General features: G+C 43.3%; 1 protein-coding gene across 4 annotated transcripts in view; it reads right to left on the bottom strand.

Moving 5' to 3' along the window:
- TCTN1 (tectonic family member 1) overlaps window positions 1-15,658 on the bottom strand; it is a 66,550-nt gene that overhangs the window by 39,249 nt on the left and 11,643 nt on the right. For all 4 annotated transcript variants that reach the window (XM_088449209.1, XM_088449208.1, XM_088449212.1 and 1 more), the window contains exon 4: window positions 12,922-13,070. In XM_088449209.1, the coding sequence (XP_088305335.1) occupies window positions 12,922-13,070 (149 nt within the window). The remainder of the gene's footprint in view (window positions 1-12,921; window positions 13,071-15,658) is intronic.

Below are 15,658 nucleotides of genomic sequence, written 5' to 3'. Positions count from 1 at the left end.
CACGGCTGAGCACTGGGGATTTAAGGGAGTTCAGAGCTCCCTTGCATTGCCAGTGCAACGTGTTTCTCTGCGAGAGCTGAGAGAGAGTGTTCCTGTGCTTAAACCTGTCTATTGGATTCATTGCCTAAGCCTGCTTTTCCTAACCTGCTCCAAACCCTGCTGGATTCCCCTACCTCCTCCATATACCTTTCTACCTGCCTGAGTACCTGAACCTGCTGTTTCCCTGCACATGGTTTCATTTCATTTCCAGCTGGACTTCACTACCTCTGTCTGCATCAGCTACAGCTCACCAAACCTGCATTCACTTACAGCTCATCAAGCCTGCATTCTGTATTAGCTCACCATTCCTATACTGGACTGTTCTGCCTGTCACTACCTGGACATTTGTTCATTAACCCTCACAACAGTTATCAAGTGCACTTTAGTGCTATACCTGGACTTTTGTTTGCCACTCCCATGACTTCTCAGTCCCTTATTAAAAACCCCACTTTTTCATTTAAGTCTGCTCCTGTGTCTGCTTCTATCCCCACCCCGGGTCCACAACAAATTCAGAACCTAACAGGGAGACCCCATTTGTCCACTAGGAGTTGAAACACATCTTGGTGAAGAGACCATTCCCCTGGATGCACGTCGTGACGGGTGAGAAAGTCCGCTTCCCAATTGAGAACTCCCGGAATGAACACTGCCGAAATGGCCGGGAGATGAGATTCTGCCGGTTGAGATTATTATTATGAGATTATTATTATCATCATCATCCTTTATTTATATGGCGCCACAAGTGCTCCGCAGCGCCTTACATAGTACATAGAACTAATAGGTGAAAAAGAAACAAGTAACTTACAGTACAGGACAAGGACACGATTTATATACATTGCTGCAATAGTGATTAAATCACTCACAATAAGCAGCCGGGAGTTGGCAGTCACTTGTTAGGTGCCCTTATGGGGAGTAAAGAGTAGAAGAAAATGTAAAGAGAAGCACATGAGGGAAGAGGTCCCTGCTCGTGAGAGCTTACAGTCAAATGGCAGAATGCGTGACACTTCTGTCATTGCTGCCCGACTTCGAGTGCCTCCTTCATGGTTGATGTTCAGTCCGACAACGCCACTGTGGTGGCGTTGTCGGACTGAACCTGCACAGGCTTTGCATGAAGAATGTGCTTTGCCATCATGAGGGCCCTGTACACCGCCCGAAGGTCCAATGTGTTGATGAGCAGGGATGCCTCTACAGTTTTCCACCGGCCCTGAAAGGAGTGTGGACCGGTCATTGCGCCCCATCCCCGGAGACTGGCGTCAGTTGTTAGGAGTATCCAGTCCAAGATCCAAAAGGTGCGACCTCTGGTTAGATGAGAAGTCAATAGCCATCAAGACAGAGACAGGCGCACCTCCGGAGAGAATACCATCATCTGAGCCCTGGTCCGGTGGGGTAAGCCGTTCCGAAAAAGAGAGGGGTTGTAGTGTGTAAACCAGTGCGCTCTAGCTGCCAACAGATCAAATTACCAAAAAAGTTGTCCCCACAACTTCAAATATCTGGACCATCTATACAAGAAATAGGTAACTGGTATCTGACGGCGCTATGGTGATGTCACATAAATATAAATGAGAGGGATATAGTCAGTAGTCCTTCTATGAATACCACAATGTATTGTCCATATATAAATTTTCTCTGTTAATGAAGAGCCAGATTTCCAAAGTACTCCATATATCTTCAGTCGAATCACTGATGATCCCCACTTCAAAGAATGATATAGCCAATGTGTATCTCAAAAAGATAAGAAAAAAGCAAAGCATAGTGTAATCTCCTTTGGATCACAAATTAAACATAAACCATGAATAAACTGGTGTAAATCCAAAATTAGATAAGAAATGCACACAATTACCAGATGGGCTTTCAGAACGTTGATAAAGTTCTGGAAAAGCGTGGTGAGATTATTAAGGGGTACTCCCTAGAACCCTCACAGATGCCAGTCGCGACAGGATAGGGGGTCCTGATTTTCAAAGCACTTTATGTATCTTCAATCGTAACGCTAGTAATATCCACTTCAAAAGACGATGTTGTAAATGTGTATCTCAAAGAAATATAGGAGAAGAGCGGGACATAGCATAATCTCCTTTTTAATCACAAGTAACACATAAATACAAACATAACATCAACATGAATCCAAAGAAAGAAATTAACACAATTACCAGATGGGCTTTCAGAACCTTGGTAGAGGTCTGAATAAGAGTTGTGGGAGAATTCTGGGGTAATCCCTAAAACCCTCACAGTGCTGATGGTGACAGGATCAAAGCCACCACTGCAACAAGTTTCAGATGAATATCCAACACATTTCTACCCCTTCCTGGGGTCTTTGTCAAGGCAAGGTAAACAAGTGAATGCAGTTCAAGAATGTACCTTCTTAAGTACTGCCATCCACCAATCAGAAAAACACACAAATCAATCCTAAAACTAGACCACAGGTCTGCTACCTATACAAGATTCCCACCTCCTCCCCAACAATGTAAACCACATTTTTGTATTTATGTGTTACTTGTGATTAAAAAGGAGATTATGCTATGTCCTGCTCTTCTCCTATATTTCTTTGAGATACACATTTACAACATCGTCTTTTGAAGTGGATATTACTAGCGATACGATTGAAGATACAAAAAGTGCTTTGAAAATCGGGACCCCTATCCTGTCACAACTGGCAACTGTGAGGATTCTAGGGAGTACCCCTTAATAATCCCATCACGCTTTTCCAGAACTTTACCAAGGTTCTGAAAGTCCATCTGGTAATTGTGTGCATTTCTTCTCTAATTTTGGATTTACACCAGGTTATTCATGGTTTATGTTTACTTTGTGATCCAAAGGAGATTACACTATGCGTTGCTTTTTTCTTATTTTTTGAGATACACATTGGCTATATCGTTCTTTGAAGTGGGGATCATCAGTAATATGACTGAAGATATATGGAATACTTTGGAAATCGGGCTATTCATTAACAGAGAACATTTATATATGGACAATACATTGTGGTATTCATAGAAGGACTACTGACTATATCACTCATTTATATTTATGTGACATCACCATAGCGCCGTCAGATACCAGTTACCTATTTCTTGTATAGAGGGTAATCCATTCCACCTGGAGAGAATCAGATCCTGCAGTGGTCTGGAATGGAATGGAGCATATTCCAACATGTTGAATGTGGACACCATGGATCCCAGAACCTGCATCGCCGAGTGGACTGACACCCAGCGACTGTAGAGACATCTGCGCACTCGCAGCTGCAGCGTGGAAATCTTTTCTGGAGTTAGAAAGATTCTCTGCTGGTGAGAATCCCAAATGAACCATCCTCTGTGAGGGAATTAGGGAGGACTTCTACCAATTGACTAACCACCCGTGCGCCTGTAGACAAGCAACTGTCAGTTGCAAGTGGTAGTGAAGCACTTCCGGAGAACTCGCCAAAAAGAGGAGGTTGTCCAGATATGGTAGGAGCCGAATAACCTGACTCCGCAGATGGGCTGCCATGACATCCATAATTTTGGTAAATACTCTTGGAGCCGTGGGTAGGCCAAAAGGGCAGTGCCCGAAACTGGAGGTGTCATTACAGTATAACAAACCGCAGATGACGTTGGTGAGAAGGCATTATGGGAACATGTAGGTATGCATCCTGAATGTCCATTGATACCATGTATTACCCAGGTTCCATAGCCAGTATGATGGATCCTAAGGTTACCATCCCCGAACCTGGGCACCCTGAGGAACTTATTCAAAGCTTTGATGTTGAGAATTGGCCGATGAGACCCATTTGGTTTCTGAACCAGAAAGAGAGTAGAACAACCACCAGTCCCTTGTTGAGATAGTGGAACTGTTACAATTACCCCCGCTTGCAGCAAGGACTGTATGCCTTTCTGGATCGGCAAGGCCTTGGTCTTGTCCGAAGGAGGGCCTGTGCAGAAAAACTGGTTGGGAGGCCTTCGAAGGAATGAGAGGGTGTACCCCTGAGAGACCACTTCTCTTACCCAAGCATCTTTGGTGGTTTGACGCCAGCACTGGGTGAACTGAAGAAGTCAGCCTCCCACTCTGAGGTCCCCCAGAGGGAGGCCCGCTCCGTCAGGCTGTGGGTTTATTCTCCTGTTTGGAGGCAGGGCGTCTTGTTCTCCTGTGTTTCTTAGGCTTGGCAGACTTCTTGGCAGCGGACGGCCTAGGAAAGGACTGCCTTTTGGATTTTCTTTGGGGACGAAAGAACCTAAAGGAGGAGCTTCGAGACTTTGCAGGAGCAGATGCTGAGGGCAGAAATGCAGATTTGGATTTGGCCAACAATCTTGTCCAGGTCTGGACCAAACAAAATCTCCCCTTTATAGGATAAGGCCTTTCTTAGAATTGGCATCCGCGCTCCAATAGCGTAGCCACAGGGAACAGCGAGCAGACACGGCCGCGGCAGAGACCCTAGAGTAGCATCCAGAGCGGCCTCACCGATATATGCAGCCGCATCCCTATGGCCGACCAGTGACACCTTATTCTCTGGAACTTCCAAGGAGTTCTCAAGTGTATCGGCCCAACTCTCTGTAGCCTTAGCTACCCAGGAGATAGCCATGGACGGGCGGGCAAAAGCTCCTGAAAGAGAGTATATAGACTTTAGGCAAGTTTCCGCCTTCCTATCCGTAGGATCCTTCAAGGAAGAAATGGAGGGCATAGGTAACGTTGCACTTTTAATTAGCCATGTAACATGTGAATCCACTGCAGGGGGTGATTCCCACTTCTTACAATGAGCCTCCGGAAATGGGTAACAGGAGGTCAAACGTTTTTGAGGTTGATACCTCTTACCATGTGATTGCCAGGCATCAGCCATGTGATCTACCAGCTGATCTGACAGAGGGAACACTGCCGAAGTCACCTTCAACTGTTTAAAACAGGGGGTGTTTGGATTTAGGGGATGGCTCGTCATCCTCTATAAACCAATACGGATATAACTGCACGCACCAAGGCAGGAATATTAATCCTCAACTTAGGCTCCGCCTCTTGCCAAGGGGAGTCGGGGTTAGAGGCATAAGCACAGGGCGCTTAGCTGGCCTAACGGGCTTCTCACTCTGCAACATGGTCTGAAGAGCAGTAGAGGTCGCTGCCAGACTCTGTACTGAGGTAGAGAAAACATCCACTCATGGTACAGAAGGGGTCTGCATAATCAGTGGTAGTCCCTGTGAGGGAGGGACGGGCGGGCTGCTGCGGTACCCCCATAGGAGGAAAAACAGCCGGGACCACCAGGTGGTCCACAATGGTGGCAAGCATCTGAGAAAAGCCGCCCAAGGGGACTAATGTACTGATGTCGGGGGGTTCGAGGTACATGACGGGTAATAACACCTCACACATAACCCATCCCAAACCACATCCTCCTCGCTGAAAACTGCAGAACATATTCTGCAAGATTGCGGCATGAGTACAGGAATGTGTTCATTACCCTTATCAGACATGTCTGCAGGGTAAAATGACGCACAAAATGGTACTGGGTACAAAGAAACATGAGTATGTATAAATACTAACAGGGAGCAATATACTGGTCCTGTCTTATGCTTAGGTAAGCTGCAGGAACCTGTTGCCTAAATATGGCACAGTGCAGTACACAACAGTATGTGACAGACCTCACAAATATTGTATTAAAGAACCACCCTAACAACACCTGTATTAGGGCAGAGTGAGAAAAAGGGTATAGCCATAAGCTGACAGACAGAAAAAAGAGAAACAGACAGGCAGCGCTAGCACAGGTCACATACAATGCAGGAAAGACGCTGCAATCAGTACTGGTGTCGGGGCACCAGAGGGGTTTCGGAGCAGCAGCGCAGACATCCCACGGACAGTCTCTTGCTGCGCACTCTAGTCTTGTAAAATTAAAATAAAGAAAATAAGCTTTAGGGGCTGTTTTAACAGCCCCCCTGCGAATGGTGACTCGACTCCGGCCGGGCACCAACGAAACTGAGGTGCCTCTGGCTCGGGGGCATGGTATAGGGAGAGTGGACCCAATGCATCCTGGGAGCTGAAAAAGCTTTAACTGCGTGGTGCCCAGATTGGTTCATTGGTTCCTATCACCTACACCCCAAGGTCTCCCTGTGGAGCCTATGGACCCTGAAGAAGTGGGTGCCTGTACAAATATTTACCAATATACACTCCAATGGTGTGACACTCCTGGTTCTAAAAAACTTGCAGGAACAGTGGCATCGCTGTGTGTTTTTTGGAACCAGGAGTGTCACCCCATGGTTGTTTTTATTAAATTCCTGATAGCTATTCCTCCCCTGACTCCTTCCTGGCTATTGTATCTGGATCAGGGCATCTTCATGGGTTCATTGGAGGCTTGTTGTATCTGCCTCAGACGTGACCCTGCTCAGTATGACTCCCTTCCCTCCCTAGGGTGCTGCTAAGTAACAGGGAACAACAGTGTTTTCTGTGACTCAGTTTCAGTCACAGATGCTCTCTTGCCGTTTCAGCACCCGGGCCAGCTACTATATAGAAGTTAATGCAAGACTTTTTCTGTGACTTGCTTCACTAAAATCGTCACTGTTTGGCTCCAATTTGTGACCAATGAATGGTTTACACACCTAAACCTTCCTCAAGAGACAGACAGACTGCTAACCCAAGGACTTTATAATTATATAATATATATATATATTCACTCTAGCTCCGGCGGCAGGCAGGGCGCCGGAGCTAGAGAGGGCAACTTTGTGCGCGACCGCGTCCGAAAAAGAGGCATGGCCATGAAAAGGGGGCGTGTCTATAAGACGCGTCCCCTTTTCTTCATACTTGGGAGCGTGCCCGGCACTTGCGGACACGCCGGGCAGCCCCCAAGTGCTGCAGACAGTGAGAATAGATGCCGGGTCACCGCACATTTCTCTACCCGCGGGACACTGCGACCCGCGGGTGAAGACGGCACCCGCGGGCTGTGAAGGCAGGGCGCTTTTTTTTCGACACGCTACAACAGCCTAGCCGGAATGCTATATATATCTATATCTATCTCTATCTATATCTATCTCTATCTATATATATCTCTATCTATATATATATATATATCTATATATATCTCTATCTATATATATATATATATATATATATATATCTATCTATCTATATATATCTATATCCCTATCTATCTCCTCTCTCTATCAGGGGAATATTTTTATTGTACAGATGGATAAAAACTTGGGGTAAATTTACTAAAAGGTCGATTTTAATTGATTTAGAAATTGATTGAAATTGAACTTTAGTAAATTTACCCCCTGGAATACGATTGTCACAACGTTGACTATCAAAATTGGTGATAAACTTCCAAGGTAAGTTCCTTCTTATAATGTAAGATTCTTCCTGGCTCTCAAAGGGGATTTAGGCAGAACAGCTTCTTATTGTCTTTCACACTGCATCCCCATAAAAGTAAGCTCAGAGATAAGGAAAATATGTGGAGGAAAATAATTAAAAAAAAAAAAATATATATATATATATATATATATATATCATTCTACAGTAGTGTGTTATCTTCAATACAGGAAGTGTGGTATTGCAGCAAGAGTGCACAGTCAGCATTTAGGTTAGGTGGGAGACAAGCCCCAGACAAATTGAATGCTATTTTTAGGAAGTTGCAAACTAGCTCATCAGAAAATAAGACAAATTCAACTTGCATCCAAAATCGCTCTCCTGATTACACCATCCCCTCATGCAGTGGTGTAGGACACTGTGTGAAAGACAATAGAAAGCTGTTCTGCCTAAATCCCTGCCTGACATCCAGGAATAACCCTACATGATAAGTAGGAATTTATTTCTGAATTTAATCCCCAGTTCCAAAATCCTCCATTGTTATAATCAAATTCTTGTTTTTTTCACTTCTGCATTTTATACCAGCACCTTTATTCCTACTTCAATTAATGTTTTGTTTCAAAATATATCAAATCGTAATTAATATGTATATGTCAAGGAAAAGTGAAAAAGAAAACTTATTTTCTCATTTCCCTGGCAGAGTTAAAAAAAAATTTGAAATTTTACTGCAAGGTTTCAAAATGTAAATACGGAGAAGGTAGCCCATAAGTCGGGGTGAGGAACCTTTAATCTGCAGAGGGCCATTTTGATATACATATAACATTATTCGCGGGCCTGGTGTAGGCCACACCCTCAGTGTGACATCACACAGGGACGGGGCCACAATCGCCGGTGATTACAGCAATGCCCGGAGCATCCTGGGGATGCTCCGGGAGCTGTAAGGGCAGCTGTGTGACATCTGAAGCGTCGTAAGGACGCTGTAGGCGGCACTGCTGCATAGATTCAGGCTGCAGGATTCCATTCTAGGTACCCTGCTAGTCAGATGAGGCTAGTAGAAACAAGCTCAGAGGGCCAGTCCAAATGACTCCGAGGGCCTTATACAGCCCCCGGGCCTGAGGTTCCCCATCCCTGCCATAAGCCATTACTGATTTCCTATTACAATGATTAACAGAAGAATGGACATTGCTATATACACTCATGAGCCAAAACATTATGACTACATACCTAATATGCAGTTCCTCCTCTGTGTACCACCAAAACATATTTCTGATTTGCCGAGGCATGGACTCCACAAGAACTCTGAAGGTGTCCTTTGATATCTGGTACCAAGACGTGTTACCAGTAGATCCTTTAATTCCTGTAACTTTATACAGTCCACACATAACTGTTCATATGCTTTCTTTCTACACTCATACAACCCACTGATCCTAGACCAACACTGCTAGTTGATTGCATCATTTAGCCCACAAAGAACTTCTGCAATCTGGCTGAGCCATTTGCAATTTGTAGCACTTCATATATCAAATTCCTATTTCCCTATCGATTACAAGCTTGTAAGCAGGTCCCTCTTACATATTTGTCTGTTATTATCCTGTATCTTCTTATTAAAGATTTGTTCGCCATTGTAAAATGCAGTGGAACATGCTGGCCCTATATAAATAATTGTTAATAAAATAAATAAGTTGCAAAGTGGAGCCGCAACTAATATGACTTGTTGTTCCAACACATCACAGATACTCGATTGGATTGAGATCTGGTGAATTCGGAGACCATGGCAACACTATAAACTCTTCATCATGTTGCTCAATCCATTCTCGAAAAATGCGTGCGGTATAACAGAGCGGATTACGCTGCTGATAGAGACCACTTCTATCAGAAAATACCATTGCTATGAAAGGATTACCTAAATGTTTAGGTAGGTGGTACGCGTCAAATTAACTTCCACACGAATGACAGGACTCCGGGTTTTCCAGTAGAACTTTGCCCTGCACCGGCTTATTTTCTTCCCACAATGCATCTGCGTGCTCTCTCTTCCCTAGCTAAATGTACCCAGCTGTTCACATAATGCAACAGAAGAAGGGATTTATCAAACAAGATCTTTTTCCATTGATCCAAGGTCCAGTTTTGATACCTATTGTAGCCTCTTTAGATGATGGATATGGGCTACCATGGTGTCGCACGCAAGATTTAGAGACCCCGTTACTGGGTTCAGCGGTGTCCAATTATGTACTAATGCCTCCCCTAATTACTTACCTTTGTGCAAGGCAGGCGCCAAGCTGGCATTCTCCTGAAGCATGGTCACCACCATTTTCTCGGACGTCATCTAGTACAGTGAAGCGAGATCCTGGTCATATACCTGGCTGGACAAATCTGTTTCAGAGGCACTCTATTTAAACTCCTTCGTGCTGGCAAGCAATGGCAAGTACTACATCTTCTCCCAGTGCATAGTGTGCTTTGGCTTGAAGTTCCAGAGTGCCTCTTGGGTTTCTGCATTCCTGTGATTCAAGTTCTCCAGTGTTGTTTCAGCTCACTGCATTTCCAAACTCTCCAGTGTTGTACCAGCTCACTGCAATTCTAAGTTCTCCAGTGTTGTTCCAGCTCACTGTGATTCAAGTTCTCCAGTGTTGTTCCAGCTCACTGTGATTCAAGTTCTCCAGTGTTGTTCCAGCTCACCGCAATTCCAGTTCTCCAGTGTTGTTCCAGCTCACCGCAATTCCAGTTCTCCAGTGTTGTTCCAGCTCACCGCAATTCCAGTTCTCCAGTGTTGTTCCAGCTCACCGCAATTCCAGTTCTCCAGTGTTGTTCCAGCTCACTGTGATTCAAGTTCTCCAGTGTTGTTCCAGCTCACCGCAATTCCAGTTCTCCAGTGTTGTTCCAGCTCACTACAATTTCAGTTCTCCAGTGTTGTTCCAGCTCACTGTGATTCAAGTTATCCAGTGTTGTTCCAGCTCACTGTGATTCAAGTTATCCAGTGTTGTACCTGCTCACTGTGATTCAAGTTCTCCAGTGTTGTTCCAGCTCACTGCATTTCCAAACTCTCCAGTGTTGTACCAGCTCACTGCAATTAAACTTCTCCAGTGTTGTACCTGCTCACTGTGATTCAAGTTCTCCAGTGTTGTTCCATCTCACTGCAATTCTAAGTTCTCCAGTGTTGTTCCAGCTCACTGCAATTCCAGTTCTCCAGTGTTGTACCTGCTCACTGTGATTCAAGTTCTACAGTGTTGTTCCAGCTCACTGCGATTACAACTTCTCCAGTGTTATTGCAACTCACTCAGCAAATCAGTCAGTCACAGTATTTACATACTTCTCCCACCATCTTAAAAGGTAGCCCGCAGTATCATCACCTGCAGCTTTACACATTGCCTGCCACCCACAGGCAGTCTGCAGCATCATAACCTGCACAGTCTTTCGCAGCTCCTGACACACTCTGGCAACTCGTAGTATCACTGATACTGTTTCAGCAGTCTTCCCTGCATTTATCAGCTTCATTCCCATCAAAGATCCACATCCTGCAGTTCCAACCATAAGTATCCAGTGTAAAAGTCCTATTCCATATAGTCTTCTAGCCTCACTGTCATTCCAGTAGTCAGAGCTAGCCTTAGGGGTCCGTTTTCAGACTACCAATCCTCCTAGTGCCCTGATACAAGGGCACTCTAAATGTCCCATACACAGCAAGGTTTGATACACTGCATTCAACACGATACGTATGAGACTCTAATGTTAGCTTACCGTCTAATATCACTGCTGACTGTTGTTACAGCATAGTCAATGTCATTCGCTTCATATGGGAGTGGTCATAATGTTTTGGCATATGGGTATATACTATATGCTGTACAAAGCAATAAGTGATATTTGAAATCATTCTATTTTATTGTGCTCAATGAAACATGGGTTAATACTCTGTGTATTATTCTTCTAAAAATTAAGCATTTGGTAAGGCAGCTGCTGACTACAGTTATGGCTTTTGAAGATCTTTTTCTATTTAAATATGGAATCTATATAAAACACATGGCTTAGGAAATGTCTAGGTACTCAACACAGATGTGTGTAATGCCAAACCTCTACAGTTTGCTGTACAGTTCTGATTTATACATTTTTTTTCATTCTTTCATCTAGAAAAGGGTAGATGGTATGGTCCCTCAGTTTCTTTTTTCTGTGCTTTTTTTTTGGGGGGGGTTGGGGGAGAATTATTTATCGTTGTTTATGTTTGATATTTTAAATCTAATGCTGCGTATACACGCAGAGATTATTTGGACGGCGGTACGATAACGATATCGTTATCGTTAAGTCGTCCAAAATATCGTCCAGTTTCAGCCCCAAAACAATGAATGATAACGATCAATGCGTGCTCCCGTTTGTAGTTGGTCGTTATCGTTCATCGCCCGAACCTCCTGTCCAACCTGACGAAATTGTCAAGTTGAACATGTTCGGGGATGAGGGAGGGAGGCCGGCACTGAACGATATGATGTCCATTCACGTTCAGGATATTGTTCAGTGTTTGTACTCTGTGTCGTTAACGAGACTGAGCACACCACTGTCGGGGACACACGGGACGATGTCGCTCATGGAGCGAATGCACCTTAAGTCTTAAAAAATAACAATATGATGGTTACATGCAGACTTGGCATATTTTATTGTATGGGACCTAAGCGCTACTGCAGAGACAATATTCCATTGATTAGACAGCTTTTGTATATATCGGTAAAGAAGCAGGGACGCACAATAGTGAAAGTACTTCACAGTAAGTTTAATTCACACTTTATATTCCAAGACACGTACAATAGGAATATCTTTCATAAAGTGCTAATAAGCACGCTTTATATCTCAGTGGCTTGCGCGCACACCAATATCACCGGCTCCTGGCTTTCACAAGGAACTCTCACGGGACTCCGACAGCAAGTCTCAATCCAATACTCTTTCTGGAACACTGCGCATGTGGTCTCAGGAACGCCCAGTCCTAGAGGACTGCATAAGCAGTAGTAACGGATTGCTCAATGGGAAGTTTTGGCTGTGGACTGGAAACAGAAGAAACTGGCTCTCTCATGCGGTTGATGACTTTTTCAGACAGCCGGATCCCCCTTCACAAACGTGATATTGTCATTCTCGTCAGCCTCAAAGGAGACTATAACCATACAGTCTGTCTCCCTACACAGTTTCTCCCTTTGCTCTACAATTATTGTGAGCACTATGCAGCATTGATTCCTGTTGCCTCTTTAAAATTATCCCTCAAATGCTTTTCCCTAACTAATCACCTGAGACATGCTCCATGCAAGTAATTTAATTACCTCTACTCCTGGTTGATATAGCTCTTGGCATATTGAAATCTCCAAAAATGATAGGTCTACTTACATAAATCCGAATTCAAGAAATAGATAGATAGATAGATAGATAGATAGATAGATAGATAGATAGATAGATAGATAGATAGATAGAGTGCTTGATCACCAGACTTCTGCAGTTACCAGTATGCAATACCATTCAATGAAATATAGTTTTCAATAATTAATTTTAACTGTGTTAAATAGAATGGATAACAGATTTATGGCTACTACTTAGCCAACGATAAGCATATAGTAACAACACCAAGACAGGAGATGAAGAGCTTTTAATCAGATTTTATAAGAGCAAGGCAACATGTACCTCATATCTTGTAGCGTTACGGGCTGCATCTGAACCAACTGTATTTTGTTCACCATTTTCAGGGTTGAACTGATTCCCACCAAACTCTGTGAGTAAACTGTCAAAGTTTGTTGGATCATCTGGAGTTATATAGGACAGTGCTGGCTGATCTGTATGAAGGCAGATTATAAAATAATGACTCTCACATATAAGTATTAAACACACACACACAGTATATTTATACACACATATGTCTTTCAATGAAATGTAGGACACAATAAATGAAAATTAAACTATCATAGCAGAACCCATTTTCAACTTAAATTTCTTTCTACTCGTGATCTCAAAGTAACTGTCACAGTAACTTCATATGATGTAGTTAATATTGATGACTGGTTCTATGTTGTATATGATGGAAAAAGTTATCCAGGTGATATCAAAGACATCAGAGATGGTGATATCCTTCGTGAGCCCAACGGCACAAGCTGGCAGCAACTGGAAATTGCCATCACCAGATGAAATATTATATACATCTTCACAATTAATCAGGAAGATAAACAGGCCAACATTGATTAATTCATGTGGATTCTACAGTTTTGAGTTATTTTTATCAGAGCCCTTTGACTGGTGACAGAAATGTAACGCGAGTCACATTCATATGTAACATGAGTCACATGTCAGAATTGATTTTAAGTATAGTTTGGTTAACATTCAGTTTATTTGTGTGTCAATCATAAGTTTAGGGTCTTATAAGTGTATAGTAAAACAATAATTTTGTAAACATAATTATGACAACAGGTTTAAATAAATACATAAGTTCCATCAGTTCCTATTTCCATTATGTTGTAACATGAGTCACACATATAAACAATAAAATTTAACTACTAAGGGGTAAATTAATTAAGATGGAAGTTCTATTTAAGAAGTGATGTTGCCCATAGCAACCAATCAGATGCCAGGTATTATCTTCTAGAAGGTGCTAGATAAATGAGAAGTAGAATCTGATTGGTTGCTATGGGCAACATCACTTCTTAAATAGAACTCCCATCTTAGTAAATTTATCCCTAATTATTATCATCATCATCATCATTTATATGGTGCCACAAGTGTTCCGCAGCACCTTACAAAGTAAATAAACAAATTGTAGACAAGCGACTTACAGAATAATACAGGACCAGGACATGGATAATATATATATTGCTACATTAGCGACCATAACACCCAGATAAGCAAAGAGCATAAGCAACCAAGTGTTAGGTGCCCTAGTGGTGAGTAAGAAGTAGATTATACTAAAGTAGGGAGAAGCACAAGAGGGTAGAGGGCCCTGCTCATAAGAGCTTACATTCTAAAAGGGAGGGGAAGACAAACAGGTTCGACACAGATGGGGTAGATGGGGAGGAAGGAGCATGTAGCAGGGAATGAGAATGATAGCTGGAAGGCTTTGATGAAGTAGTGGGTCTTGAGAGCCCGTTTGAAGGATTGCAAAGAGGTGGAGAGTCTGATGGGGAGTGGGAGAGAGTTCCAAAGGTGGGGAGCAGTGCGGGCAAAATCTTGGAGGTGGGAGTGGGGGGAAGTAATCAGCTGGCATGAAAGGCGGCGTGCATCCGTTGAACGAAGAGAGCGTAGAGGAGAGTGAAGGGAGAGGAGATCAGAGATGTATATGGGAGAAGATTGGGTGAGGGCTTTGTAAGCGAGTGTGAGAACCTTAAATTGGGTTCTGAATGGGAAGGGGAGCCAGTGGAGGGCTTGAAGGAGAGGGGAGGCAGATGTAGAGCATTTGGAGAGGAAGATAAGCCGTGCAGCAGCATTAAGGATAGACTGGAGAGGAGAGATATGGGATTTGGGGATGCCAGATCGGAGGAGGATACAGTAGTCCAATCTGGAGATGACCAGTGAGTGTATGAGGGTTTTAGTAGCATCCTGGGTGAGATAGGGTCTGATCTTAGAAATATTTTTGAGATGGAAATGACAGGACTGTGAAAGGTACTGGATATGTGGTTTTAAGGAGAGGGATGAGTCCAGGACAACACCAAGACAGCGCACCTTGGGACTAGATGAGATAGTTATTCCATCAATTGATAAAGAAATAGTGGGAAGTGAGGTTATGAGGGAGGGTGGGAAGACTATCAGCTCTGTCTAATGGAGCGTACACACGGTCAGATTTGTCAGACTTGTCAGATTTGTCAGATGAACGACTGAACGATTAAACGATTTGGACGATTTGGACGATTTGACCAAAGTTTTGAACGATTTGAACGATTGAACGATTTTTGACTGCATTAAAATGAATGGAATCGTCCAAGTCTGACTGCAAACCCATCAGATGTCAGATATCGTTATCTGACAAACGGGAACGCGCATCGTTGATCGTCCATCGTTCAGGCATGTCAGATATGAACGATTTTCCATCAGATATGAACGACTGAACAATTTTTAAATCGTTATCGTCCATATCTGAAGAAAAAATCTGATCGTGTGTATGCACCATTAGACATATTAAGTTTAAGAAATCGCTGGGACATCCAGGAAGAGATAGCAGAGAGACAGTTGGAGATACGAGTGAGAAGAGAGGGGGAGAGATCAGGGGAGGAAAGGTAGATATCATCAAATGTACCTAATGGAGCATACACACGGTCAGATGTGTCAGATGAACGATTTTGCAAACGATTTGAACTACGAACGATTTTTTACTGCATTAAAATGACTGAAATCGTCTAAAACTGACTGCAAACACATCAGATGTCAGATATCGTTATCT

Source organism: Taudactylus pleione, unplaced genomic scaffold (assembly GCF_031769625.1).
Source record: "Taudactylus pleione unplaced genomic scaffold, aTauple2 ptg000479l, whole genome shotgun sequence".
In the NCBI taxonomy this organism is placed as follows: domain Eukaryota; kingdom Metazoa; phylum Chordata; class Amphibia; order Anura; family Myobatrachidae; genus Taudactylus; species Taudactylus pleione.
The sequence above is the reverse complement of the archived record's forward strand: the minus strand, read 5'-3'. Positions and strand labels throughout refer to the sequence as shown.